Here is a 25,714-nt window from a genome sequence, read left to right as displayed (position 1 = left end):
ACAGCAATGTCTTATGGGTTTAAACCAAGAGGCAGGACTCCCAAATCAACCCCGTGCTGATAAATAGCACAAGCTATGCAGGTGGAATATAAAGCAGCAAAGTTGAATTTGCATTCATCAGGAATAAAGCAGGTAATTTATGGGAAGGGCAGCCAGATAAGTCAAGTGCCTACAGATGCATTCTGCAATGCTTCAGCCCAGCTCGGATGAGGCAGCACACAGAGCACAAGCTCACAGCATGCTGCACACTTCCATTCTAAATCCTAAAGGACGGTGGGGCCAAAGAAGAGAACCAAATAATACAAGGAAGTCTGATTCTTTGATACCACCATTCTAGGAAACCAAGCACCAGGTATTACCTAATGCAATTAAAGTAATTCTAAATAAAAGCCTATTTTAGATAACCACAGATAGGAAACAGATCCTATTTCTTATTCTTGAACTCGGAGATTTATTCCATCTGAACAAACAGAAGGATTGTGTTGCCACTCCATTTGGCGCTACCCAGACAGCATCCATTGTGGAAAATTACAACTTTATAATTAGGAAACGAGCAGAGCAGCTTCCTCAAGCATTCTCCATTTTCTCCTCATAATAAAACCTCTCAGCTCAAACAGCAGGGAGACATCTTTAAAACTTGCTTGACCAGCATTCAGCCTTGAATTCCTGTTCAAGTTAGAAAAGCTTTGTAATAAATAAACAAACATAACCTACCAGCAAGCAAACCCTGCACTACAGCACAGCTAGAGGGACCAAGAAGGTGGGAAAAGGTTTAGAAAGCGCAGACAATCATTGCTCCTTCACACACATGGTTTTAAGTGCAGTTTTCCCCTTTCCTTTCTGGAAATGCTAAAGGATCAGGAAAAATGGACACACTGGAGGCTATTGCTTTGGACCTTGTGCACAAGGGGAAGAGAGACAAAGGTTTAGAGGGGCATTGCAAACTCTTCAGAACTCCTTACATAAATCAACGGAAAAGAAATTACAAGGCACAGTGTCTGAGTGACAGCTCTACAACGTGAATGAGAGTGAGGAACCATTTGGATGTGACCACACATACCTCCAAAGGGCAGACAGGAGAACGCTCCATGCACAGCCTGGAGCTCATCAGCCATCCTTTGCATGGGAAACCCAACAAAGAAGTCCAGCTGACAAACGCAGAACATACCTTTCCCAAAGCGAATCATTTAGCTACTAATGTAATAAGCACTAAAAATAGTAATTCAAAAGAGTTAAACTGTGCTTTCACTCTGGTTTATTCCCAGATGTTAATTAATAAGGTATCAGCACTTATATTTACCATATGAGGAAATATCATCTGAAAATCTTGTGGTTCAAATATTCACAAGCCAAAGCTTTATCATCACTGCAATGACAGTATTCCCTATCCCAGCAATACCCGCCAACTTGATTTACTTGGAGAATTTGCCTTTTAAACAGCATTTACCTAAGCTCATATACTTGGCTAACAAAACATGGACTCTACAAAGTAACTCAAACAAGGATTTCTTAGAAGATACAAGGTGCAAAGGACGTGCTGTGGGCATTGAAAACCTTCCCTGATGCCATGCGTTTCAAGAGTGACACAATCACAATGAGACTCAGAATTCAGGGAGATGAAAAAGTGTTCGGTTTCACAAACCTTTGGTAGCAACCACATAAAACATCAGCTGTCAGTGTCAGAACCATTTTAGTCCCTTCATGCTCCATTTGAGTATTGTCTACTAAAACAAATGATCCTGGGGATACTCTAAATACCAGAAGGGAACTAAAGTTGAAACTGGGTGCCGGAATTGCACTGTCTGCATAACGCTGATTCTAAGAGCAAGGCTTTATTAACACATCACCACAGCTCATTTGTCTCTTGTAACCAAGCCCAGTGACTTTTCTTGCAGTAGACCTGGATAAACCACACTCCAGTTGCCCCACTCACTGAGCAAGCCTTCGGGTGTGTACACAGCCACCACAACACACAAATAACGGGGCAGATGCCACAGGTTCCTACCTGAAGTCCACCCAACAGCCGAGTCTGGCACAGTACTGGAGATCCTGGTCAGGTTTCTCCTGTGCCCACTGCTCTCCATGACTAAACATGAGAAATCAGAAGACAGCAAAGCTTACAGCACTCAAAAAACTTCTAAAGGGCTTGTGGTCTATCTCCCCTAAGGAGTAACGAAGTCACACACCTCAATTGAATTATTCTTACAGCATACTTCTGCATTCCCTTAACAGCAGCAGGTATCACCACTGTCGTTTTACATGAAGCCTGCTTGTTTTCCTTCAGTTCTTTCTCTGTGAGGATTTCTCCTAATGCAGAAGTTAGTTGGTTGGCCTCCTGTCTAATAAATCCTGCAGCAGGTCTCGTGCACAAAGACTTCAGGCAGGCCTCTTGGTCTAACATTCACATGTGAAGTTAGATGCTCCATCACACCAATGCCACGCTCAGGTGCCAAGCACAGCTTTGTTCCAACAGGCACAGAATCTTGATCATAAACATTCTTCACCTTCCACTAGAAACCAAACATCTTCATCCTGCGCCACATAAGTATTGAAATCACCAGGACCTTCAGCCTCCAGAGGAAAGGATAAGATACTGCCTCTGAAATTCTTACAGTTGAAGCAAAGGATTGATTACTAAGCCAGTCTTTACATACAACCAGGTGCATTTTTAACCTAACTATATATGAACAGCCTTAAAAGACGTCAAACCACAAATTCCTGAGCAATACCAGGCACTGGAGCAATGACAGCCCTACAGGCATGCTGTATTACAGGGGCTGGGTGGGCACCCCGCCAGATGGGCTGGGCACAGCAAGACCACTCCACCCTTAGTGGAGTGCGCCCATAGGAGATGAGACCTCCAGGGCTGCACCCCGTCCACGCACAGTACCAAAGGGAAACCGAAGGCTTTGTCCCTTGGGTGAACTCATCCCACCAGCATAGCGCGGCCAGGCTGTGTTACACGGGTGCAGAAGCCAGAGACTCCAACCCGGAGCCTGGGAGTACCACACACCGCAGCGGTGTCGCCTCGGACAGGCTCGGCCGCCCCACCGCCTCCCCTCGGTGCAGGCCGCAGCCGGGGCCGGAGCCTCCCTCACCGCCGCCCCGGGGGAGGGAAAAGGAAGCGATAGGGCGCGGCTGCGGGGCTGGAAGCGGCGGATCCCGGCGCTGCCCGCGCGGCGCTCACCATGGCGGCTCGGCGGGGCTGCGCTGGGCGGTGGCAACGGCGGCGCCTCCCGGTCCGCTCCGCTCCGCTCTCCCTCCTTCCGAGGCAGGCCGCGGCCCTTCCACTTCCGCCGTTGCCTAGGAGTGAACATCCGGGTCAGCGCCCCGCCGCCCCGCCCTCCCCTCACAGCCCGACCAATCAGAGCGCGGCTCGCCGGCCATCGCCAAGTATGGAGCGCTGCGCGCGTACGGGGCGGGAGAGAGGCGCGGGAGGAACCATTCCCGCTGCAGGGCGGGGGGGGCAGCGCCAGGCGCTACCAACGTCAGCGAGAGGGTGGGGAAGGATGAGACCGGAAGAAGCGCGGCCAATCAGGTGCAGGGGGCGGAGCCTGCGGGAGCGCGCCGGCGCGCCGCTCTCGTGGTTCTGCCCGAACGGTTTGGACCGCCCCGAGGTGGAAGGGAGAGAAGCGGGTATATGTGTAAATAAAACATTTCTGCTTTCCTCGGAAGAAATCTATTCCTAGAGTACTAATTTACCTTCCGGTGATCTCAGGTAAAACCAATCCCTCTTTCTGACTGCCCTTCCTGTGCAGTCCGAGCAGAGCATGTATGAGTCAATGGTTGCAGGGCCATCTTTTGGGCTGTGCTTCACGACAGCTTTGGTGCCAGGATCCTGGGGATCCTCTGCTGGTTCTCCTTGGCTCCTGCATTGCAGGCTTGGCCGTGGTGAGCCAAAAGCCCAGCTCTAGTTCTGTTTGCTTTCCTTGGTTTGCTGTAGAAACTGCAAATGCTGTCAAGGGGAGTCATGCATTGCTTCCTGCTCTGATGCAATGGTGTGAAACCACGGCCTGTATGCACTTGTAATAGAACTGATGTGTTCTCAAGGGAACGGCTTCATTTTTTCCTGGGAGGTGACATTTTGTGGTACATCCACCCGGCCAGAGATAGCCAAGGCCGAGCTCTGACTTTCCACTAAGCCATTATCACAGATGGTTTTGGTTCAGCTGTAAGTTCTAGTAGCTCTCAGATACCAAGCAGAACCTTCCAAGAGATGACAGCTCGGGCTGTGCTCGTTTCACTTAACAACACAGGGCAAAACAGCTGCAGCTTTCAGGTTTGAGACAGCAAGCTGATTTCCAGGGCTGTGACGTGTTAGCACGAGGTGGAACTGCTGGAGGTCAGCTTGCACAACGCATGACCACATCCCCATGTAACAGCTATCACACGCATTATGAAAGCCAAACTGCCCTATATGTTGAGGGCTGTTGCTGTCGGCCATTTTTCTAAGCTAACCTCGGCCTGCATTTGGTTGATTGGTTTGGTGGTTTTTTTTTAAAACCTTGGGTCTTTTTGGTGCAGAAATAAATGATTCTGGGAGGCAAAGGGTGGAAAGCAGAAGAATGATGAGCTCAGGAAAAAAAAGGAGCTATGTTACTTCACAAATAAAAGCACGTGGAAAAAAAAAACACTACCAAATAAACCCTAGGATGGGAAATAATGTCTAGCAGAAAGGCCACATGACCTCCAAAGGCATTTCCTGCTCTAGAGTCTATTCAATTCTTCACCAGTACTATTGAGCCTAACCTCCCTGAAGCCACTTCGTAAGCGCAGCAATCCAAGCGCCTTCTATTATCCAGTCCCCACATCCTTCAGTCCTTTCAGAGGTCCCTACCAAGCAGTAATTAAAGGCTGCCTTCATTACTCCAATAGATTATTCCTTCCTTTAACAGGGTTCCGCACATCTAACGTGCACATTTTCCTTGCAGCAGAGCCTGGGAGGACAGAGCAGATAAACTTGAAAACACACGTTGTAAACTTCACAACCTTTGTTACAAAACCCATGCAAACTCTTCAGTGGCTGTTTTGCTTTTAGGTCTTACAGTTAATGAGCAAATAGTTTCTAGCTGCTTGCTGAAGTTGGAGCAAAAGCAGATTCATGCAGCCTAAGTATATTTTAAACAGTTTGAGATCTGAATGAACGTCGATGCCAAGAGGATGTTGTTCTTACAAGAAGAAATACAAGCATCCTGGATTTTGTTTTCCTGCTAATAGGTATAAAGCAACATAAACAGCTGCTTTTTTGTTTTCCCCAAAATATTTGCATTAAGAAGATCTGCGGATTCCTTTTGAAATGGATGTAGCATCTTTTCAAATGAGGACCAGCTGCTTGCTTTGCTTGTTTATAGCAGGGAATGTTTTTGTTTGTTTATTAAGATGTAGGAGCAAGCTCTTCCTGGCAAGCTGCAATTTGCAGTGTGGAGATCTCAGCTGGTAGAAAGCTCCCTACATGCAACTACAGTTGTGGCCATCCTACCTTCTGTTGCAGTTCTTGGAGGGGCTGACACAAAACAAAGCTAAGTCGGTCTCTGTGTGGGAGACATTCAGTAGGTCTGGGTGCTGTGAGGTGGTGTCAGGTGCATTCCAGGCACGTCCCACACCTCCTAGCAAGGAGTCATTCACCTACAGCCAGGAGTGTGCTCCAAAGGCTCAGCAGCAGGCATTATGCATCTTAGAATGAGGGCCTGTAAACAAAGGAAGCAAACAATTATGTTAGTTGGTGGCTTAACAGCCCTACAACATTCATGTGTAATTAATAACAAAGCTTTTAATCAGCGACTATAAAATACATATGCTCTCCTTGTACTTTTGATTATATTCGAGGAAACAAAAGGATAAATACTCTTTTTTTAGCACTGTCACGTTTAGCCAGAACTCCTTAAAACATGATATGCTTTTTATTTTATCCTCCTTGCACGTGTTGCATGCATGGTGAAATGCTGTTTATTTTCCTTAGTCCAGCATTTAGCCAGGATCAAAGTGTAAGTGAGAACATGCTTAGAATCCAGGCCCTACAGAAAGCTTTAACGCTTCACCGAATACTCATTTTTCCACTAAAGAAAAAGACATCTTAGGCTTCTTTTTCAGTCAGATTGCCCATTTTCTTTCATGTCCAGCTTGAGGCACATGAAAGATATGTAAGCTTTCTATTAGGGGTTCTCATAAATTGAATTTACTGCTGCAAGAGTCTCCATTTCCAGCAATGGTAAAGTTTAGCTTGCTGGTTTTTATTAGTCAGTCAGTAAACCAGCAGCATCACTTGATTTCAGGCTGAAAACTGAGTGTTTCTTGGAACCTAATATAGAAAAAAAGATACCCACAATGCTACCCAATGGTTTGGAATTTCATATTCAAGCCACAGATAGTTTTCACTATGGAGATCTTTGTACACGCTGTCAAAATAGCCACAGAAACAACAAAAAACTCCTCCCTCCCATTCCAGTTCTAAGGCAGCTTTGCTGAGGGTATTCTTGCTATACAGTACAAGAGCTGATGAGAAAATCAAAATACAGTGTTCAGCAAAAAAAAGCAACGTGCTGTCTGTCCATTTGGAGAGGTCTGAGGCACTCCTCCTCCCACACCAACCCATACTAAAACAAGGCTTCAAAACGAAAGTGTAATAGAAAAGACCTCCCAGAACTGACTTTAGCCTGAGCAAAGAGTATAGAGAACATTCTTGTCAAACTTGGTCATTAACTGCAGTAATAATGTCGGCAGCCTGTCATTAAAAGAGAAGCAAGGAGAAGCTGATTAAATGCACCAGAAAGAAACGAAACTTTCCATTCCTTAACTTCTTCCTTGACACATTGCTCTTCATTGGAAGCGTGCTAATATACCAGCCAAAAGAGTTGTAAGGGCTTGGATTCCTTCTTAATACAATAGTCATGGTTCACTAGTTAGAATCTGCATAGAATTAGTCAGTGACACAGGCAAAAGGAAAAGTAAGTACTTAGAGAGCTGAGTACTTTCTGCAGGATTATTCATTAGACAGTCTCTATCAGTACATGCAACAGTTCTTTTTCAACAATATAACTAAAAAATGGATGACAAAGTAGCACGCATCAAATGAAGACGTGTTGTAGCAGTGCCGATGCCTGCAAAGGAGACAGCCAAAACACAGGAGTTAGCAAAAGCTCAGGTCAGTCTTTCCATGCAAAGTGCTTTGGTTCAGGTTCCTGAACCAAACTTCATATTCATGGCAAAAGCAGCTTGAAGCAGAATTAGTACAACGAGCTGTGACACATCTTGTTCCATTTGTTAAAGTTCCACTTCAATCAGCTGTAGCTGACAACTGTAACCAGCGGTACCGCACCGCTGAATATAACATTACATCAGCTTAGCAAAACTGGCATGAAAATACATTAGCACAGACACAGGATGGACTTATTAATGTGAATGCGATCACTGTGAAAGGGCTGAATGATCACAAGCTGTGTTTTCTAACGCAGTACCTCAACCCTTAGCCTATTGTTCATCCCCAACAGTATGTGAGTGCCTTCCACATAAAATCAATAAGAATAGCAAAGTAGACTTAATGGAGTCTCTGGCACTTTTCCCACTTGAAGGCAATGTCTTGCTGAAGAGGGGTTTCTTTTTCCTCAGAATTTGGGTTTAGACTTCTTTTTGTTGCAGCTCGAGTAGCAAGGAGGCTTTTAAAGAGGAAAATAAGCATCGGTATCTGCTGGCAAACACTAGTTACTGAAGCGGTGACCAAGAGAAGTTTCCAGCCTGGGTTTCATTCTCTCTGTAACATGAAAGAAGCATTCTGAGAGTAAGTGGGGATCCACTATGGTGTGTCAACCAATTCAAGCAGATTACTCCTACGCTGCTGTCTTCCTATGCAGATCACTGCTGCTCTTGGCAAGAAAAAAAAGAGTGTGTGTGGGAGGGAATTCATGTTATTGAAAAAATAGGCGAGAACTTACATGTGCATTCTTTGGAAAAGAGGAGTTTGGGAACATAGTTATGCCCAACAGGGAATTGACAAGAAAGATGCTATAAGATTGCTTGAAAATGTGCCTTGCACCACAAGAGGTGATATAATTATCCCAGGCAAAAGTCAGGATTTAAAAGAAAGTCGGTTGTAGTTTTGTAACAAAAAATTATTGAGGTGAATGTGGATTTGTCCCATATTGCACCATGCATAAGCAAAGGGTGAAAAGACAAACAACAGCCTAAAGAGTTGAGCTGTGGTTGGTGTAGCACCAGGGAAGCTCTCCATCTCTGGATACAAGCAGGGACTGTGCCCTCTGCACGCATCTGCACAGCTTCTTCCTTAGGGAAATACAATTCTTCCCAGTTCTGTCACTTGATTGCTTGGTGGCCATCTGTTGAACAACAACCCACAGTGTATTTATGTCAATCCCTAATGTTTACCTGTGAACCATCCTATTATTTTAATACTTTAAGTGAAGTATACGATTAAGTCAACTGGTGATAGAAGATCTGAACCCGTTACAGTTTGATTTCCATCAGAGAAAGGTAGGGATATTTGAAGCTTCTTTCAGTGCCCATCCTTTATCTTTTCACATCTTTATTTTCTATGCTGGAAAGACTGGAAAGGAAGGAAAAGAGAGTGCAAGGGAAGAAGGGAGGGAAGGTAGCTCATGCCAGACTGTGAAATGTAAAACAGGTTTTTCAAAACCACGTGTTCTCAACATCACCTTGGAGTCATACAATAATAAATACTCAGTACTAACTGAGAGGGTCTAATTGCCAAGTAACTATAGCAATGGGGAGAAAAGGCTGTCTTTGGACGCATTCTCTCTTGCCTTAGTTTTCCCTCGGGTGTGTGGGGGAGAAGGGGTGCAGAGAATGTGTTCTAGATTGTTAATGGATAACATTTTCCAGAGACCCATCAGTCAGTGACTCCAGGATTTAAGAGATGCAGACATTTCTCAAAAGAAATCTGGACATCCAAAACAATTATACTGAACTATTCCATCTCTTTAGAAGGGGTTTAAAGCATCAGGTTCCTGACACGAGGCTGTCAAAATACTTCAAGACCCATTACAGAGCAACATGACCCTTCATAAATCCTCTTACAGCTCACTGCCACTTCCTTCATCCAGGAAGAAACAGTGCATTCCAGCAACTCGAAAAGCCTGAAAACAAAGTAAGTGTGAAGTGAGACTACACACTGACAATAACAAATAGCCAGCACAGGCCAAAGACAAGACAGTATTTCTGGGTTGTTTTAAAAATATTAATTGCTAGAATTTAAACTGGGGGAAAAAAAGGAAAGAATGGTCTGGATGCTTCAAATATCTTTTCCCTCCAAATATTTTTCAGAGCTGAGTGTGCCTGGAAATAGAAGGGTGGAGCTGGCACACTGGGATGTACCACAGGATCAGCAGTTTCATCCGGTCAGGGAAAAAATTGCTTGATGCTGCTGGTATTTTTATAAGCAATTTGATGCACGGCTCTATTTCTGATACTGACCCCAATGTGAAGTGATGCGAGTACAGCGGATGGAGGAGAAAATGAGGCTCCCTTTACAGGGAAACAAGATTTGCCTTCTCCAATAAAAGCTATTAAAGCTGCAAAGGTTTGGTTTAACCATGTGCTTTCCAAAAAGCTAAAAAAATAAGTTAGGTTAGTTAACTAACTAAACATAAGAGCCAGCTATGAACATTTCATGTTTTGCTTTGGTGAAGGCATTCAATCAGTGCCTACTATCATTGCTCTAGATCAAGCACAGTTACACCTTTAAGGTAAACCAAAGCACACAAACAACAATAAATAACTTCAGAATAGAATATTTTCCACCCACCTTAATAAGTACTGACCATTGATTTGTCAGCTCAGCCTTTCTTACTTTTTAGAACATCCACTTTTCTAAAGCAACAGAGCCTTCATCTCCTTAAGTTGAACTGCATCAAAACAACTAAACGCTGTTAAGAAGTTCATACTAACTTAAGATATGATTACTTGAAAAGCACCTTCTTTTCTTTCTGATGATGCTCAGCTGTTTTTCCCACATAAGGAAGCAGGATGTAGGGCTGAGTCTGGCCTTATGGAGGCAATGCCTAGGGTATCACTGGGGCTGGTAACTGCTTTCTGTTCTGCTTAGGAAACATTAATGTCCATAAATCCATGGGACCTGATGGGGTGCACCCGCGGGTGCTGAGAGAGCTGGCGGAGGTTATTGCTAAGCCGCTCTCTGTAATTTTTCAAAGGTCTTGGAGAACTGGGGAGGTGCCTGAAGACTGGAGGATGGCCAATGTCACCCCAGTCTTCAAAAAGGGCAAGAAGGATGACCCGGGTAATTATAGGCCAGTCAGCCTCACCTCTGTCCCAGGGAAGGTGATGGAACAGCTTGTGCTGGATGCCATCTCCAGACAACTGGGAGAAAAGGAGGTTATCAGGAGTACTCAGCATGGGTTCACCAAGGGGAGGTCGTGCTCGACCAACCTGGTGGCCTTTTATGAAGATGTCACTAGCTGGGTGGACAGGGGGAGAGCGGTAGATGTAGTCTACCTTGATTTCAGTAAGGCTTTTGATACGGTCCCCCATGACATCCTTATAACAAAGCTGAGGAAGTATGGGATAGATGAGTGGACGGTGAAGTGGATCGAGAATTGGCTGACTGGCAGAGTGCAGAGGGTTGTCGTTGGCGGTGCGGTGTCTGGCTGGAGGCCTGTGACTAGTGGTGTCCCCCAGGGGTCTGTGCTGGGTCCAGTCTTGTTCAACATCTTCATCAACGACCTTGATGAGGGGATAGTGGCCACCCTCAGCAAGTTTGCTGATGACACGAAGCTGGGAGGATTGGCTGACACGCCTGAAGGCTGTGCGGCCATTCAGAGAGACCTGGACAGGCTGGAGAGCTGGGCAGTAAGAAACCGGATGAGGTTTAACATAAGCAAGTGTAGAGTCTTGCATCTCGGTAGAAATAATTGCATACACCAGTACAGATTGGGGGAAGACCTGCTGGAGAGGAGCTCTGCTGAGAGGGACCTGGGCGTCCTGGTGGACGACAGGTTGGCCATGAGCCAGCAGTGTGCCCTTGTAGCCAAAAAGGCCAATGGCATACTGGGGTGCATTAAAAAGAGCATGGCCAGCAGGTCGAGGGAGGTGATCCTCCCCCTCTTCTCTGCCCTGGTGAGGCCTCATCTGGAATACTGTGTCCAGTTCTGGGCTCCCCAGTACAAAAAAGACAGGGATCTCTTGGAAAGAGTCCAGCGGAGGGCCACAAAGATGGTGAAGGGCCTGGACCATCTCCCCTACGAGGAGAGACTTAGGGAACTGGGTCTGTTTAGCCTTGAGAAAAGAAGGCTGAGAGGGGACTTGATCCAGGTTTATAAATACCTGAGGTGTGGGAGCTATAGTGGCGAGGCTGGTCTCTTTTCAGTAGTGCGTGGGGACAGGACTAGGGGCAACGGGCTGAAACTCCAGCATAGGAAGTTCCGCACGAATGTGCGCAAGAACTTCTTTACAGTGAGGGTGACGGAGCACTGGAACAGGCTGCCCAGGGAGGTGGTGGAGTCTCCTTCTCTGGAGATATTCAAGACCCGCCTGGACGCCTACCTGTGCGACGTGGTGTAGGGAGCCTGCTTTGGCAGGGGGGTTGGACTCGATGATCTCTAGAGGTCCCTTTCAACCCCTATAATTCTGTGATTCTGTGATTCTGTGATTCTGTGAAATCTGTACCTCATTTCAGGCCCTGAGGAGATGCTTTAGATGAGAGCTATGCAGGATGAAGGTCCTCTGTGAGTCTTGCTGTGGCAACAGCTGTCTGTGGGATGAAATAACCCTGTGAGAGATTGGGCCCTACAATAAAATGGGGGCTCTTACCGGACTAGAGGTGTGAGCCCTGAGGGGAGCAGCTCTGTGGGGCATGCCCTGGTCTGTGAGGGAATGAGGATGCTGCCTGATGGATCCGAGGCCTCACAAGTGCACAGCAGGAGCCCTGGATGAAAAGATAGTGCCCAGGAGCGGCTGGAGCTTCGAATCCGGGCACTGCAGGGAAGAACAGCCCTTTTGGGACAGGGAATGGTGGGGAGGAAGGGCCTTGAGAACCAGAACCGCCATTGCGCCTTCCCGCCGGTAACCTTGACAACGAGACGAGTGAAGTGTCGCGAGATTTCCTTTGCCGCCTCTAACCCGCGGCGGAGAGTCTCGCGAGAATTGCTGTGAGGAAGGGGCGGTAGAGGCGCGGCCTGAGGTGGGAGGGGTCTGTCAAGATGGCGTCGGAGGGCGAGCTGGGCAGGAAGTGGGATCGTTGTCTGGCGGACTCCGCCGTCAAGCTGGGTAAGGGCGGGGAGGACCCGGCGCAGGAGGAGGGCCCGGGGAGGAGCGGCGGTGGCAGCTCGGTGTGTATCCCGAGCCGCCGTGAGGCGCTTTGAGGCGCCGCCGTGCCCGGCGGGAAAGGCCTTGTCCGGCCCGGTGCCCCCCTTGGGGGTCCTGTCAAGGCCGCTGAGGGGCGGGCGGCACAGCGGGGGGGTCCTGCGGCTCCGTCCTCATCGGGAGGGCCGAGGAGCGGAACGGCTGGAGAGAGCCCCGCAAGGTGACCTTGGCGGCGGACACAGACCCCCGCCGGGCCTGCTGCTGTGGCCCCGCGCTGCTGCCTCACCGCGGGCTGATGGCGGAGGGTCGGGTTTGACCTCTGCTTTCGCTCCCCGTGTTGAAGGTGAGTGGTGTCTGTGAGAAATACCGTCAGTATTGAGCCCAGATAGGCGCTGCTGCGTCCATCCTTGCCACCACCTCGGTTTTGCCATGATGGAAATTTGGGTTTAGGATTCTTTGTGTGCAAGGTTGAGTGTGTGTATTAAAAGCAATACGCAGCGTGGCACGCTGATAGCTTTGGCATGTGTTACATAGTACAGCGTGCACGCTTTGACATTGAGCTTTCCATCTGGTGTCCCGGCTCTGCACACAGCTGTGCCTTAAAGCGTAAGGACATCTATTCTTGCTTTCTTCTCTGCTTATTTGTCCTTAAAGTTAGGACAACATGTGTGTCTGAAGCAATTCACATGCAACAAACCACTGATAACGTTTCACATCGACCTGTTCTGGGAGTGAACTTGTTTGTATGGCCTGGTGATCTCCACATCACTGCCTGAATGAGAGACTGGTTGTGGCTTGAGGAAAAGAAACACGGTGATGTGGTGATGTAGCGCTTAAGGACGTGGTTTAATGGGCAGTATTGGTGGTAGGCAGACAGCTGGGTTGGGTGATCGTGGAGGTCTTTTCCAGGCTGAATGATTCTGTGGAAAGCGTGTAACAAAGCAAGTCTTTAAATGCTCTGTATGGAGTGAGATGTAGCTGATATGGGAGGCCTAAGTGCCCTGTTGGTGCAAAAGACTTTATTTTAGGAGCATAAATAATATCTGAGAAATGCGATTGTTTATCTCTTGTTGCTCTAGTGGCATTAAGCTTAAAAGCTGATGAGGGACTTTGGGCTTTAGTTGCCTAATACTTTTCCATTAGAAAAGATGTTTAATAATTTCGAGTAAACTGAAACTTTCATTGTTTATAACGGGCCTTTGAAAAGTGTCAAGTGCTCTGGAGCAGTGTTTTGTCTTCTGAAATTCTATTCAGGTTTGCCTGACAAACACATCCAGATATGTTTATGTTTCCATACCATTGGTTGCTTTATCATAAAATATTAAGTATGCCAGATTATAAACAAGAGCTTCTTCCATGCTGCAGCTGTACACGTAGGGGTCCTTTATTGTGCAGAGTCTCCCTGGGAGGCTGGAAGAAACAGATTCAGATTTGGTTATGATGCAGCACGCCTCTTCATCAGGCCTTTGGTTTTCATTGATGTTTTCATCTGTCTGAAAGTGGTGATGGAGGAAATAAGACTCTCTGTGAACTCTGAAAACCGTAACACCCCAGAAAGTTCTCCCTATTGCATTTAGTGACTGAAGTTGATGCTGGCCTTGAAAAGGGATGAGGCTTGGGCTAGCTGTTAACTCAGTACTGGCAGCACCAACTGAGACTATCTCAGTGGCAATGATTATTTTCTCTGCAGGAGTTCAAAAGCTTGCATGGTTGTGATGACTTTCTGTTATGTTCCTTCTGTGTTGGAGTCTCCAATAAACTCTCAAGGGTGGTTGTTATAATGGAAAGAAAACAGGTGAGCTTTTTCACTTGAGAATTTGATGTGAGATGTAGAGATAGACCAAATCCTCACTTCTTTGTTGGGTGCTGGCTTCCATCCTCTGTGTTCCATCATATCCCAAGCACAAGGGCAGGAAGTACCTTCTGAGCCAATGGCTGGGAAGAAAGTGAACCTGGTGATGAGCTCTGCATTTTCCCCTTTAGGTACTGTAATAAAGATGGACATTCAGTTTCTGAAGCTTTACAAGCATTTGTGAGAACTGTAGCAACCTATAACTCCCCTGATTGAACGTGAGGGATGAAGATACACAGGCAGCAGAGGAGAGTACCTTTATAAGCAGAAGTATTTTTTGAGATAATAACTGTGGGGCATATGCAGCCTGTCCTGTATTATTAGTCTGTTAGGCTTCCCACTGGTTTCTTAAAGCAGTTTGTGTATGGCTATGATGTTTGTAGTTATGCTGTACTGTTTTAGTTGGAGATGTCCTGTCTCTACAACATCCAAAACACATATTTATCTTAAGTTGTATCTTCTGAAATCCAATGTTATATTTTTGACCTTTCGGTCACTACTTATATGCATCTTGTAAGCCAGTATTAAAAGTCTTTCTTTTTTGCTGTACGAAACAGACCTGTTGTCAGGTCTATTGAAGGCAGTATTTCATTTCAAAGAATTGAATACTTAAAATTGCTGTGCAAAATGTCAAAACGTGGCTAAATGGGGTTTGTGTGCTATCCTCCTTTTGAAGGAGACTGACTTTTTTTATAGCTAATGATGAGGATGAGTCTCAATCTGGCTGCAACCACAGTGTTTTGTGCACAGTGGGCTGGTTTGCATGTCCTTGGCTAACCAAGGGGTTCCTCTGGTGAGTGATGCAGATCACGCTGAGTTTGGCCTTGCAGAGGCCTCAACCAAATTGCTTCCAACCCTGCTGCTTAAAGGGTTTTGGAGGTGGTTTTGTTTTCTCTTTGCTTTGTTTTTTAACTAAGTGATAGTTTTTGCCTCTTTATTTAGAAAGACATCTACTTGTCAAAGAGTGGCAGAGTGGTTTTCCTCTGTTAGGCTATAATTTTGGGCTGTTTTCAGAGCAAAGAGTGTGTATATAAGCGGAGGTGGAATTTGTATGCATGCGTGTTGTTTTGTTTTGGAACTGTTGCATTTTTACAGGATTAAATGCTGTAATTTACCTGTAACCAGAAGGTAATCCAGGAAATCTATTTACTTTCTGGCTCGCATGTTAAGTTGCTGTGCTGACATCAGTTTATTTTTTGCAGAAGATGAATGTTTCGGAGTATGTCTGTGTTTGACCAAGATTCAGCCTGGAACCTTGTGAAGAACTCAGCATAGTAACGTCCATTTTCCTCTAATCCTCTGTTTTGACATCTGAAAATAAAATGCTTCTAATTCCCATTTAATAGGAATTTTTGAAGGGAAGAAGGCACTTTCAATTCTCCTGCAACTGTTACATGATTTCTTCTGGCTTGCATCATCTTGCCTGCTTGAATAGCTGTTTCTGTTAATGGCAAGGGTAGGATGGTATTGTTTGTGTCATTCCCCAGATTGAATTCATCAGAAAGAGTCCTTGTGTGGATTGCCATGTCAGTATATTTAAATAATCCTTCACATGGTTAGGAACAGGACAAAGTCAGTCCATATAATGATAAAACTTGATTATACTTTCTGCAAACTGGATTAGACTTTGTCTAAATATACAAAAAAATCCTAAAATTCCTATTTTGAAGTTTTTGTTGGCTGTTTCTGTTCTATTTTTGTCTTTTTTTTTACTTGGCAATTGTAATGTGCCATTTAATCTTAGCTACCAGGATAGAAGACTTGTTTTTCCTTTAGGAATTTGGTTTTAATGCTGGAGGATGCAAATGTTATTCATGCACGTAACTGCGTTATGTTCCTTTGTTTGTAACCCCAGGTTTGTTTCCTTTATCTGTAAGGTGGCAGCTGGTTCTGTGTTTGGCTTGTGCCACTGTGCCAGGGAGCTGTCAGCAGTGCTATGGGGAAGCCCTGCTGGTGCCTTCCTCCAGAACCTCCTGGCTATACTTCTGTTGTGCCAGGAAGCCCAAAGGAAGAGCTGTGATGTCCATGTGATACTGCAGCCATTTGAAACCTCCTGACTTCATGAGATCTCTTGTGCTGGAAATGAATTCAAAGCTCATCAACTTCCTCATCCTCTGCATGAGTGCATTGTTAAGGTGCCAGCTGTGCCTTTTTTGGGAGTTGGCATATGGGGACACTGTCCAGCAGAAGGTGACTCCTGCCAAATGATGTCCTAAATCACTTGTTAGGGCCATGAGATATGACAGCAGTACGTGGGGACAACTCCTTGTCCTTTGAGACTCATATTTCTGTCTAAATCAGGGCTTCGAGGTACACATTTGATAAGAATAAACTGTTAGCAAGAGATTTGAGAAGAATTCAGGCTGCTTTTTGGAGCATTTCTACTAGGTGTTGGCATTTCTGCTTCTTGCTACATTGTCACTGTCCCTTAGTGATGCCTGTAGACATCAGTAATGATCCTCCTGTGTTGGGGGGATGTGAAGGAGCATGGCTGAGAGAGAGTGCAACCCTGATTTGTGTCTACAAGCTTCATGCAGTATTAAGGAGATCCTTTCTGTTGGATGAATTATTCACAGAGCTGCTTTTCTCCTTACCCTCTAAAAGAGGGAAGGAGGAAATGTGTATGCCTTCTTGTCTCATTTGCCAGTGTGGGGATGAGGAGTTTCTTCTTAGGCTCTGAGTCTGAGTGGCTGTGACCGCACAGGAGATCACAGACTGAACTTGATACTCCCTGCTGCACTCAGTCTACGTGCAAAAGTGCTGATGTCTATCTAAGGTTTGCATCTGGGCAGTGGTTAAATTGCAAGAGTGCTGAAGGGTGAAAGCGGCCCCTGAAAGCATGTCAGTATTTTCATATTATATGGGTGTTTGGCTCTTTTTATTCTGTCCTTCCAGCTATTCTGTATTACTACAGTCAAATGCTACAAGAAAACAAAACACGCTATTTCCGTCTTCTTCCTCAAGTACTTGGGATATGGTTTCACTATGTTTTCTTCCAGTGTCCTTGCTCGTTTTTCTGTCTGCAATGTAAACAGTCCACGCAACAGGGGAGATGAGAATGAAAGCTTGAAGGTTGGTGTTTGAAGAGAATCTGACTCCTGCCATGAGAGACCTAGCAACAAATCTGCTTGGAATTAATTTTCTCTTGGTAAATCAGTGGTTGTGTGCTCTCAGACTTCAACTGGTGCGTAGCCCTGCCCTGTAATGGCTCCATTGTGCAAAGAAGGCTCACTTTTGCACAATAGTTATCTATGTATGTTGTCAAAGTCTTTTTTTAGGAGCAAGATGGAGAGGTTAGGATGGGAAGCCCTACAATAGGAAGGAAAGGATACTTTGCAAGCTGTTTTGAATACCTTAATTTTTCTTAAAGCAGATTCTGTTGTTGCTGAGCTGATGCTTCTTACATGGAATTGGGCCTTCACTGCTTCTGTTGAGTCTAGTCTGTGTAGAGGTATTGCTATGGAAGGAAGCCATTAAGTCACTGAAAACCTTCCAGCTGCTATAGTAACGATGACACATTGCCAGATGTCAGCAAGCATTTTAATCCATCTCTTTTAAAGCTTCGAGCTATTGGAGAAAAAGCTGCCTAGGTGTGGCAACCTTCATAGCTGCTCCAGCCTGTCGCTACTTGGGTCGCTAGGAATGAATGGTGTGGTGTCACTGCTGGAGGCACTGTTGATTAAACTGATAGAAAAAGCTTTTCCCAGATGTTCTTCTGGGGCAGGAACCTCTCCTGAAGATCAGGATCAGAATCAGTGTTTCTCTATGAGACACTTCATGATGTCCTGTTGTGTGTGTTCTTCTGTGTGTTAGATTGAATTGAGGGACTGTGATGTTTTTTTGGATGGTGAGTGAGCCAAAAAAGCAGAGTTAAAAGTTTCCAAGAGCAGAATCAGCCTCACACCAGTTCTATGTGGTTGTGCCCATCCGTGCAGCTGGGCAGCCATGTGCAGTGTCTGCTGAACCCCCCCTGTCCTCTGCTGACACCGACTGTAAATGAGTTTGAGCTCAGTTGATAGATGGAGGGTGGAAGAGGCTGCTTTCCTAGTTAAACATTTTAAACTGTCAGAGGAGGTGAAAAATGTGTTGTACCCTTTCCTGTGGCCTTTTCCTCCAAAGAGCCTGTCATGCAAGAGAGGGAGGGGGGAAAATGTGCCCAGTGTGGCTCAAGCCCTTGGCTTTTCCATGTTCGTTTGTTTTTATTGTAAGGTAAACCTTTCATGTTTTATTGTTCTGAAGCTCAAGCCTGGCCTAGAGGTGCTGCTCTTTAGTAGAAACAGCTGCAGAGCCAGTGTCCCCTGGTCAGGTGGGAGGCTCTTTGAAGCAACATGTTGCCTCTTTAAAGGGAAATTGAGCATGTGAGAACTTAAACCTGTAAAACTCATCAAGGGCTCTGCCATTGTTTATCTCTGGTGTAACTTTATATAGAATTAAAGCAAAATGCGTTACTTTGCTTCCAAGAGAAGATGGTTCAGCTCCCCCTTGGTCTTGGAGACGCAGGAAATGACCACATAACCACAAATAGTTTCTAGTGGAACGAAGATGAGTGACAAACTGTCCACAGGAATAGATTCCTAACCAGATGGGCTAAGAAGTGAAATGTAGCTCAAGCTTCTGGTTTGAAGTTAAAAACCAATGTTTAAATCAACCAAGAAAAGAGCAAATGTTACATAAGCAGTGGCTACATGAGAGGGCAGATCTGAGCTCTTCTTACTGATGGGGGTGTTGGGGTCAGCCACAGCTTTCTGCATAGGTTGTTGCCTTTGAAATGAAGCCTAACTGCTTTGGGGAACAGGCGTGCTGATGAACTTCTTTTGGGGCTTTGTAGCTCAGGTTTCCTTCTTGTATAGAAAACAAAAAAAACCATAACACCTTACCTGGCAGATCTCTATTTCTCTGTAGTGTTTTCATTACTTAAAGCAAGGCTAATTTACCATCACTTTTCTTACCCAGTCAGCCACTGTACTTACCTTCCTGCCCAATAGGATGGACTGATAGCATCTAAAACTCAACGCTTCGCATTTTCATTGCAAAGAGAAATGCCAACAGGAAGCAGTGCTGAGTATGTCTGTGCAGAGCCCTCACGATTAGGGGGTGTGATTCTCACTCAGATAATGAAGATTTCTGAATGCGGTTGGAAAGAAAACGTATTAACTACAGCTGCTTCTGTATTGTAGCCTTTTTTAAGACGAGAACAGAACTGGTTTACCACCACACTGGTAAGAGAAGAAATGTGGGTTTGACTGGTAAATGGTGTCTGGAAAATGTGGTGACATTAGAAACTGCTGTGCATTGAGATGATGCAGAGTTTGTCATCCTTCGAATCATTTCTCATTGATTAGCTAAACTGTTTGAATTGGCAGAGGGGATCGTCTCTTGGACTGCTATTGCTTGCTGCAGGACAGGCCTTCTGAAGGAGCAGTTCACACAACACCCAGTGCTTCCTGCCTCCAGAAAGTTGGATTGTGACCTGCAGGACAATAGCTGCAAACAAAAAGGCAGTGTGTTGTAGGAAAAGGCAGTCAGGGAGGCAGGCCAAAGGGCCCGACAGTTGTCCATTGGATGAATGCTTGAAGATAGTAATTATCCCTAATAGCATAAACATTCTGCTAGAGCCAGCACCAGCTGTTTTATAGCAAAGGTACAGGAGGAAGGCTCTGCATGGGGAGGGGGAGTGGAGAGCTTAGTGGGGATGAACTGCTGCTCTCTGCAATGCGTGATGTCTCTTCCAGTCCAAGCAGAAATGCCAGTCGGTGATACAGGATGAGCAGTTCGCTGTTCATATGAGATTCTCCCAAGTACTGCGTCTCTTACTGCCTGGATTGCAGTGATTTTGGTGATCTTATTGCATGCATGACTGATTATATTGTATTATTATTTTTCCTTGAAAACATTCCTTTCCTTCTGCACCTTATCTGAAATTCTTGTCTTGAATGGACATAATTAAGGGTAGAATTTAGCTGCTGAACTCAGACTTTTCACCGTTATATTTATTGGGTTTGGGGAGGAATTTTGCAGACTTGCCTGAATTCTCCCTCCAAAGAAAAAAATCCCATAAGCACCTTCCAAAGAAAGCAGAAATTATTTTTAAATACGCCAGCTGAGTTCTTTAATGGTGTTGGATAAATGCTTTCAACTGCTGCACTTATTTCTATATATAGGATGGGGATGTGAAAAGTCACTCGTTGCTTTAAATACGTTTCAATGTGCTCCACAGTGAATGCTGTGGATGTGAAAGATAAGCAGCCCAGAGCTTGCTTTTGCAAGGTATAGAGTAACACAAAGCACCGACGTTCTGCTGCCCTCAGGCCACACGTTGAAGTAGTTAACTTTAGTGAGATAAAGGAAATACAATAAGATATTCATCTGCAAAATCTGAAGCTCAAGGACACAATAAGTTTTCATTTAAGCGGTTCTCATTTACTGACAATGAGCCAAATAAATCTTCATTCCACATGGTGAATTGTGACACAAATTCAGGACATTTTCCCAGGGATGAGAGTCTGGTTTGTTTCCCAGCTCCTTCTGATTATAGAGTCCTTACATGTGTTAGGATTCTAATCTGAATGAGCTGCAGAACTAAATAATTCTCCATCTCTTTTCATTCTCTTAGGTCTCACTCACTGTGTTTCTTTCTTACAGGTGCTGGATTTGGGTTAGGAATTGTTTTCTCAGTCATCTTCTTCAAAAGTAAGTGCACTGTATTCATCTTGATTGCTTTCTTTCCTGGCTTTTGTCTACTGTAGCTGCAGTTTAAAAGCAAGACATTTTTGAGGCATGTAGAACTTAATCAAGGTGTTAAAGCAATTCATTGATTATCAGTCATGTCTTTCAAGTTGAAGTTACCTGAGCTCTTAAATGCTGGGTAACAGAGCCATTATATGTAGCATCTCTAAACGACCCTGTTCAGCTCAAGCTGGAAATTCTGTGCCAAATTAATCTTGGTGTTTATGTAGTAAGGATATTGCTTTCATATGAAATGAATGGCCTTTCTTGTTTTTTTTACCCTTTCTTCTGTGCTTCTCTTCCCACAGGAAAGACATGGCCTATTGCATTTGGGTCTGGGATGGGGATAGGAATGGCTTATTCCAATTGTCAACATGACTTCCAGTCTCCATATCTTCTCCATGGTAAATTTGTGAAAGTAAGTATCAGTACCAGTTAGTAGTAACTGCTCATGGTATACTGAATCCAAGGACCGACTCATTAATGTTACCTTTATTTCTTCATGTATAGAAGTCAGGACTGTTTTTTCTGGTCACTTTTTGTTGTCGTTGCATCTTAAAACAAAACAAAACTGGGGGAAGGAGCAGTATTTTGGGTCTGCAAAGCAATACAGTGTGAGAAGCACTGCAGAGATATCAATGGAGAGCCACCCACCGGGGTACTGGTGGTTATATGAGCACTTCAGAAAGTACTGACGTCAAATGTTCTGCCAGGAGTGTTTTGTGGTCAGTAAACAGAATGCAGTGTTTCATTTTTCTTCCCTCTAATGAGGCAGATCTGATTGTTGGGCTTTTCCCAATCGCGTCTAATGCATCTAGAGGTGAGAGGTGAAAGTTGAGACTGGTCCTCCTTAGATTTACTTGGCAGATGAGCTTATGGCAGCCTTCCACAACCTTACCCAGCACAGCTATTTGTGGTTATCTCCAGCTGCCCGTTAAGAAAGGGAAATAATAATAAGCTTCTTGAACTGCTACTCTAGAAAAACATAATTTGGATAGCAAAGCAGAGCAACTGTGACTTCGATCTTGCTGCTACAACATTGCCAGCTATGGCGCTGTAAGAGTCTGTGTATAATTTTTCAGGCCACATTTGTTCATGTCAGAATTGTGTTAGCTTTGTGCACCATCCTGAGCATATTCCTCCAGTTGAAAAAGAAACTGGAACAAAATGCCTATGGCTGCACATGAAGGATGAATGCCCTGCATATGCATTCTGAGAAAGCATTGTTCATTCTGTGATGCTTGTTGCTAAGGATGTTGAGCAACAGAAAACTGACTTTCAGGTCAGCCTAGTAAGGGATTTTGTTTGGATTAAGGACTAATCTGTGCTTTGGAGCAAGGGTGGTCCTTTGGAGCATGAGGTAATTGAAAGGACACTTCACAGAAGAAGCGCAGCTGCCTGCATGGCACAAGACTAGACGAGTAGTTTCCAGCACACTGTCTCCACTAACTTTCTCTGGCACAAAGAGGCTGAACATACTGAGAGGGAAGAGGCAGATGAAGCCATCTAACGGTTAATGCCATTAATTCTCTCCAAAATGTCATGTCATGGATAATGGATCCAGGGTTATTACAACAAAATTAGTTCATTTCACTTGGTTCGGAGCATGGAAAATATTGTTGCATTATCACTCATCTGTTTCTTCCTAGAAAATACTGCTGTAACTGGAATCTATAGGACTTCCTTTTCAAAACTTAGTGTTTTTTTCTTTTTTTCCAAATGCTCACTTCTCAAAATGTGACATTCTGCAAGAAAATCAGCTTTACTGAGGGAGAAAAACGTGGATCAACTTGAATGAAACGATGTCTAGTTTTGTGACCTGTCACGTTCAGGAGGTCACAGGATAACTGAAGTTGAAAGGGGCTTCAGGAGGTCACCTAAGCTAACCTCCAAGCAGGGTCAGCGTTGAGGTCAGAGCAGGTTGCTCGAGGCTTTATCCAGTCTGAATTCTTGATTCTTCAGGATCAAGTTCTTAATTCTGAATCCCATGTGAGAATGAGAGAGGATGGAGAACCTTCGTGATAGCAAATAATCAGGAGATTCCAAAGTGACAGCTCACCCACCCTCACTAAAACTGGATCATCGTTCTATCCATTGAGTTAGTAAACTGATCATGAAGCACTAACGCCAATTCCAGAGCCATTCATCTTCAGCAAGAGACTCACATAAAATGCAGTACAGTTCTAATCTGTGATCGTAAGATTCTGAGGGCTTTAAGTCATTTGATCAAATGGATTTTACCGTGACTTCAGCTGATTTTAAAACGATGTAGCGATTATTCCAGAGCTTAAAACTGCACAGCTGAGAATTACGTGACCTAAATATCATTGCAAAATGAGAACGTATCCAGATCAAATACCTGAAAAATGATTTAGCACGCACAAAAAAAGACAGCAAAAAACTCCACCGCTGTACTGTGATAACAACGTGGATTGTGTTGATATACTGCAGTACAAGAAGTTCAGCCGTTGGAATCTTTTCTCCTGCCTTTGTGGCTTTAATTTGTCTGATATCTAGTCAGTCCTTAAATAGTGATCTTGAACAGTTTGGCTTTTTAAGTACCCAGATGAGCAGAGGCTTATTGGCACAAAAGCACGTTGCTGGTATGAAAATAGCTGTGTAACTTCTCCCTGTTCAGCTTCTCAGTCTAGCAAAAGATGCAAACATGAACCTACCTTCTGGCAATGTTACGCAGCTAGGAGGCTTGCTTTACATCGTGCAGCACCTTCCACGCGAAGAACCCAAATGGCTTTTTAATAATATAAGCCTTCTTACTTTACAGGAACAGTGACTAATGACTAAGACTATCCCAGTGGGAAGGAAGGAGAAATCAATGATTATTCCTCAGGAATACTGAAGTGCGCCTGGAATAAGCCAACATTCTTCAGTAATGATCACCAGTAACTCTTTATACTCCAACAAACTGTTTCTGTACACGAAACAAAGTTCTGTTTCTTGTTTTGTATCTTGTGTCTGGAAAGTGCAAGGAAGAGCTCTTCTGGGAAATAAATAAAACCAAAATGGCCTTCTCTGGTGTGTTGACTTTGTACGTGAGCGCAAGAGAGAGAAAGAAAGGAAGGGGAGGACTTCATTTGAGTACCTAGCAGCAGCTGTGTCCACCTGGGTAAAACCTCTCTGAGTGCTCTTCAGAAAAGACAGCCGTGGTATGTTGCTCTCCACTCTTGAAAGGCAGCCCCATCTAACACACAGTTCAAAGAAGCATTCCCACCTCATAAATCACCCATTAGACCCCTGCTGCTTGTGCTGGTGTTTGGAGAGGAATATAAATATTCCTATGTCCTGTTTGCTCAGTTGCCCTTCAAAACTGGAATGTTTTTGTCCTCTCCAAAGGGAAAGAATAGAAAAGAGCCAACCCCGACCCTGTGGCTGACTCAGACAGTGTTGTCCCTTTGTAGCTTTGAGTTGTGGAGTGAGCCAAGCTTGGAACTTCCTTGGTATGATGGGTGCATTAAACAGACGCACATGCCGCCTGGCTCTGAGCTTTACGTTTCAGGTTTGATTGCTTTTTCACCCCTCTTCTGTTGGGAGAACATTTCAGTGTCTGGGAGCGGGACTCAAATATTTAAATCTCTTTACTGCCTTGGCAAGTCGCTGCTCTAAACGCTCCCTTCTGTTTTACATTTACCCTATTCCTTGTAAATAGTTGGTAGCAAGCAGCCCACTGCTCTGCATCTAACTTGAGGTCTTTGCTGTTTTGCTCAGCCCAGTTTTCTAGCAATTTAGATGGTTCTTAAGGACTTACGTTCTTCCTCCCATGCTTGCTGCGAGGTATAAATGCATGACTCCCAAGACAGAGAGGAAATGGTACGGGTTCATACGAAGCATTCCTCTCTTGCAAGCCTGTTCTGCTGCAGGGTGAGCGCAGGCAAACAGAAGAGTGACAGCTCCTCTCCACGAAGGGGAGACCATGGAAAACAAGTTGCACAATATTTATCTTTCAAACTGTGCCAAGAAAGGAAGGAGACAGACTGAGGGGCAGTGCTGGGAGTGCAGTGAGCTTCAGAAGCTCCTTACCTTGCAGAGCAGCAGCACTGAGATTTGGCTTGGGTGCTACAGCAGTCCTGAACTCCCCCCCCCTTCAAGGTGCTTATGTGAGGATTGTGCACACTGAAGAAACGTGTTGAGCTGTGCTCAGAGTCAACAGAAGCAGGAGAGCCAGCCTAGAGCAAGGGGCTTGTGAAATAAAACTGCTTTCATGCCAGAGCAGCGTTCAGTTCTGTCAAAGCATGATACCATCCAGGACCAGTGCTTGAGCATGTCCTTGTTTTTCCATCTCCTCCCCTACCGGACTGTCTTCATCCATCAGGTCAAAACAGCTTATTGGAAACAGGATCTCTTCCCAATTTTGAATCATTTTATCTGGCCCCAATTTTTAATTGGAACGATGTACTTTGGAGCCACAGCTCCTCTGTGGTTTGGAAAGTGTTTTTATTGAGTTCTGTGCAGTGTTAGCAGCCTGGGAAGCCAACAGGTTCAGCTGGAGAGAAGAACATCAACCTGGGTAAGAAACAAGAACCAGAAGTGGCAGAGACCCCCAGAATGTGACCATCAACACGCAGAAAAGCTTTAGCCAACGTTGTGTTATTGAGTGAGAAAATGTTTCTGATTTGCACAGCTGCCTTGCTTCTTGTTATTTGATATGTATTTTATATACCTATGCCTATGTAACTTGTGCGCAGTCAGCCTGTATCTATTTCGGTGCGATTAAAGCTGCATTATTCAAGCTGTCTTTTTGAGCCTGTCCATGTAAGCTGTACAAAACTCCCTGTGAGGACAAACCTCTTCTATGAGAATGAGACCGTGCCGTTCCCAACCGAGGTTGGAATA

At 44.9% G+C, this 25,714-nt stretch overlaps 2 protein-coding genes across 4 annotated transcripts in view; one reads left to right on the top strand and one right to left on the bottom strand.

Moving 5' to 3' along the window:
* CAPZB (capping actin protein of muscle Z-line subunit beta) overlaps positions 1–3,316 on the bottom strand; it is a 49,835-nt gene extending 46,519 nt beyond the window's left edge. For 2 of the 3 annotated variants that reach the window (XM_072354516.1, XM_072354517.1), the window contains exon 1: positions 3,188–3,316. In XM_072354516.1, the coding sequence (XP_072210617.1) occupies positions 3,188–3,190 (3 nt within the window). In that variant the 5' untranslated portion in view covers positions 3,191–3,316. The remainder of the gene's footprint in view (positions 1–3,187) is intronic. The other variant, XM_072354518.1, reaches the window with a different exon arrangement.
* An 8,827-nt stretch (positions 3,317–12,143) lies between these two features.
* On the top strand, positions 12,144–23,895 carry MICOS10 (mitochondrial contact site and cristae organizing system subunit 10). The gene is made up of 4 exons (XM_072354471.1): positions 12,144–12,252; positions 20,783–20,830; positions 21,175–21,284; positions 23,649–23,895. The coding sequence occupies exons 1-4, from the start codon at positions 12,186–12,188 to the stop codon at positions 23,655–23,657; spliced, it is 234 nt and encodes a 77-aa protein (XP_072210572.1). The 5' UTR covers positions 12,144–12,185; the 3' UTR covers positions 23,658–23,895.
* The last annotated feature ends 1,819 nt before the right edge of the window (positions 23,896–25,714 follow it).

The sequence above is a fragment of the Excalfactoria chinensis genome, chromosome 20 (genome assembly GCF_039878825.1).
Source record: "Excalfactoria chinensis isolate bCotChi1 chromosome 20, bCotChi1.hap2, whole genome shotgun sequence".
Taxonomy (NCBI): domain Eukaryota; kingdom Metazoa; phylum Chordata; class Aves; order Galliformes; family Phasianidae; genus Excalfactoria; species Excalfactoria chinensis.
Note: the sequence above shows the minus strand (reverse complement) of the source record. Positions and strands in the feature narration are given on the sequence as shown.

Coding starts and splice junctions, on each gene's coding strand:
- MICOS10 (XM_072354471.1), top strand. CDS start 12,186: ATGGCGTCGGAGGGCGAGCTGGGCAGGAAGTGGGATCGTTGTCTGGCG. Junction 12,253..20,782: donor GGACTCCGCCGTCAAGCTGG/GTAAGGGCGGGG, acceptor TCTTTCTTACAG/GTGCTGGATTTGGGTTAGGA. Junction 20,831..21,174: donor CTCAGTCATCTTCTTCAAAA/GTAAGTGCACTG, acceptor CTCTTCCCACAG/GAAAGACATGGCCTATTGCA.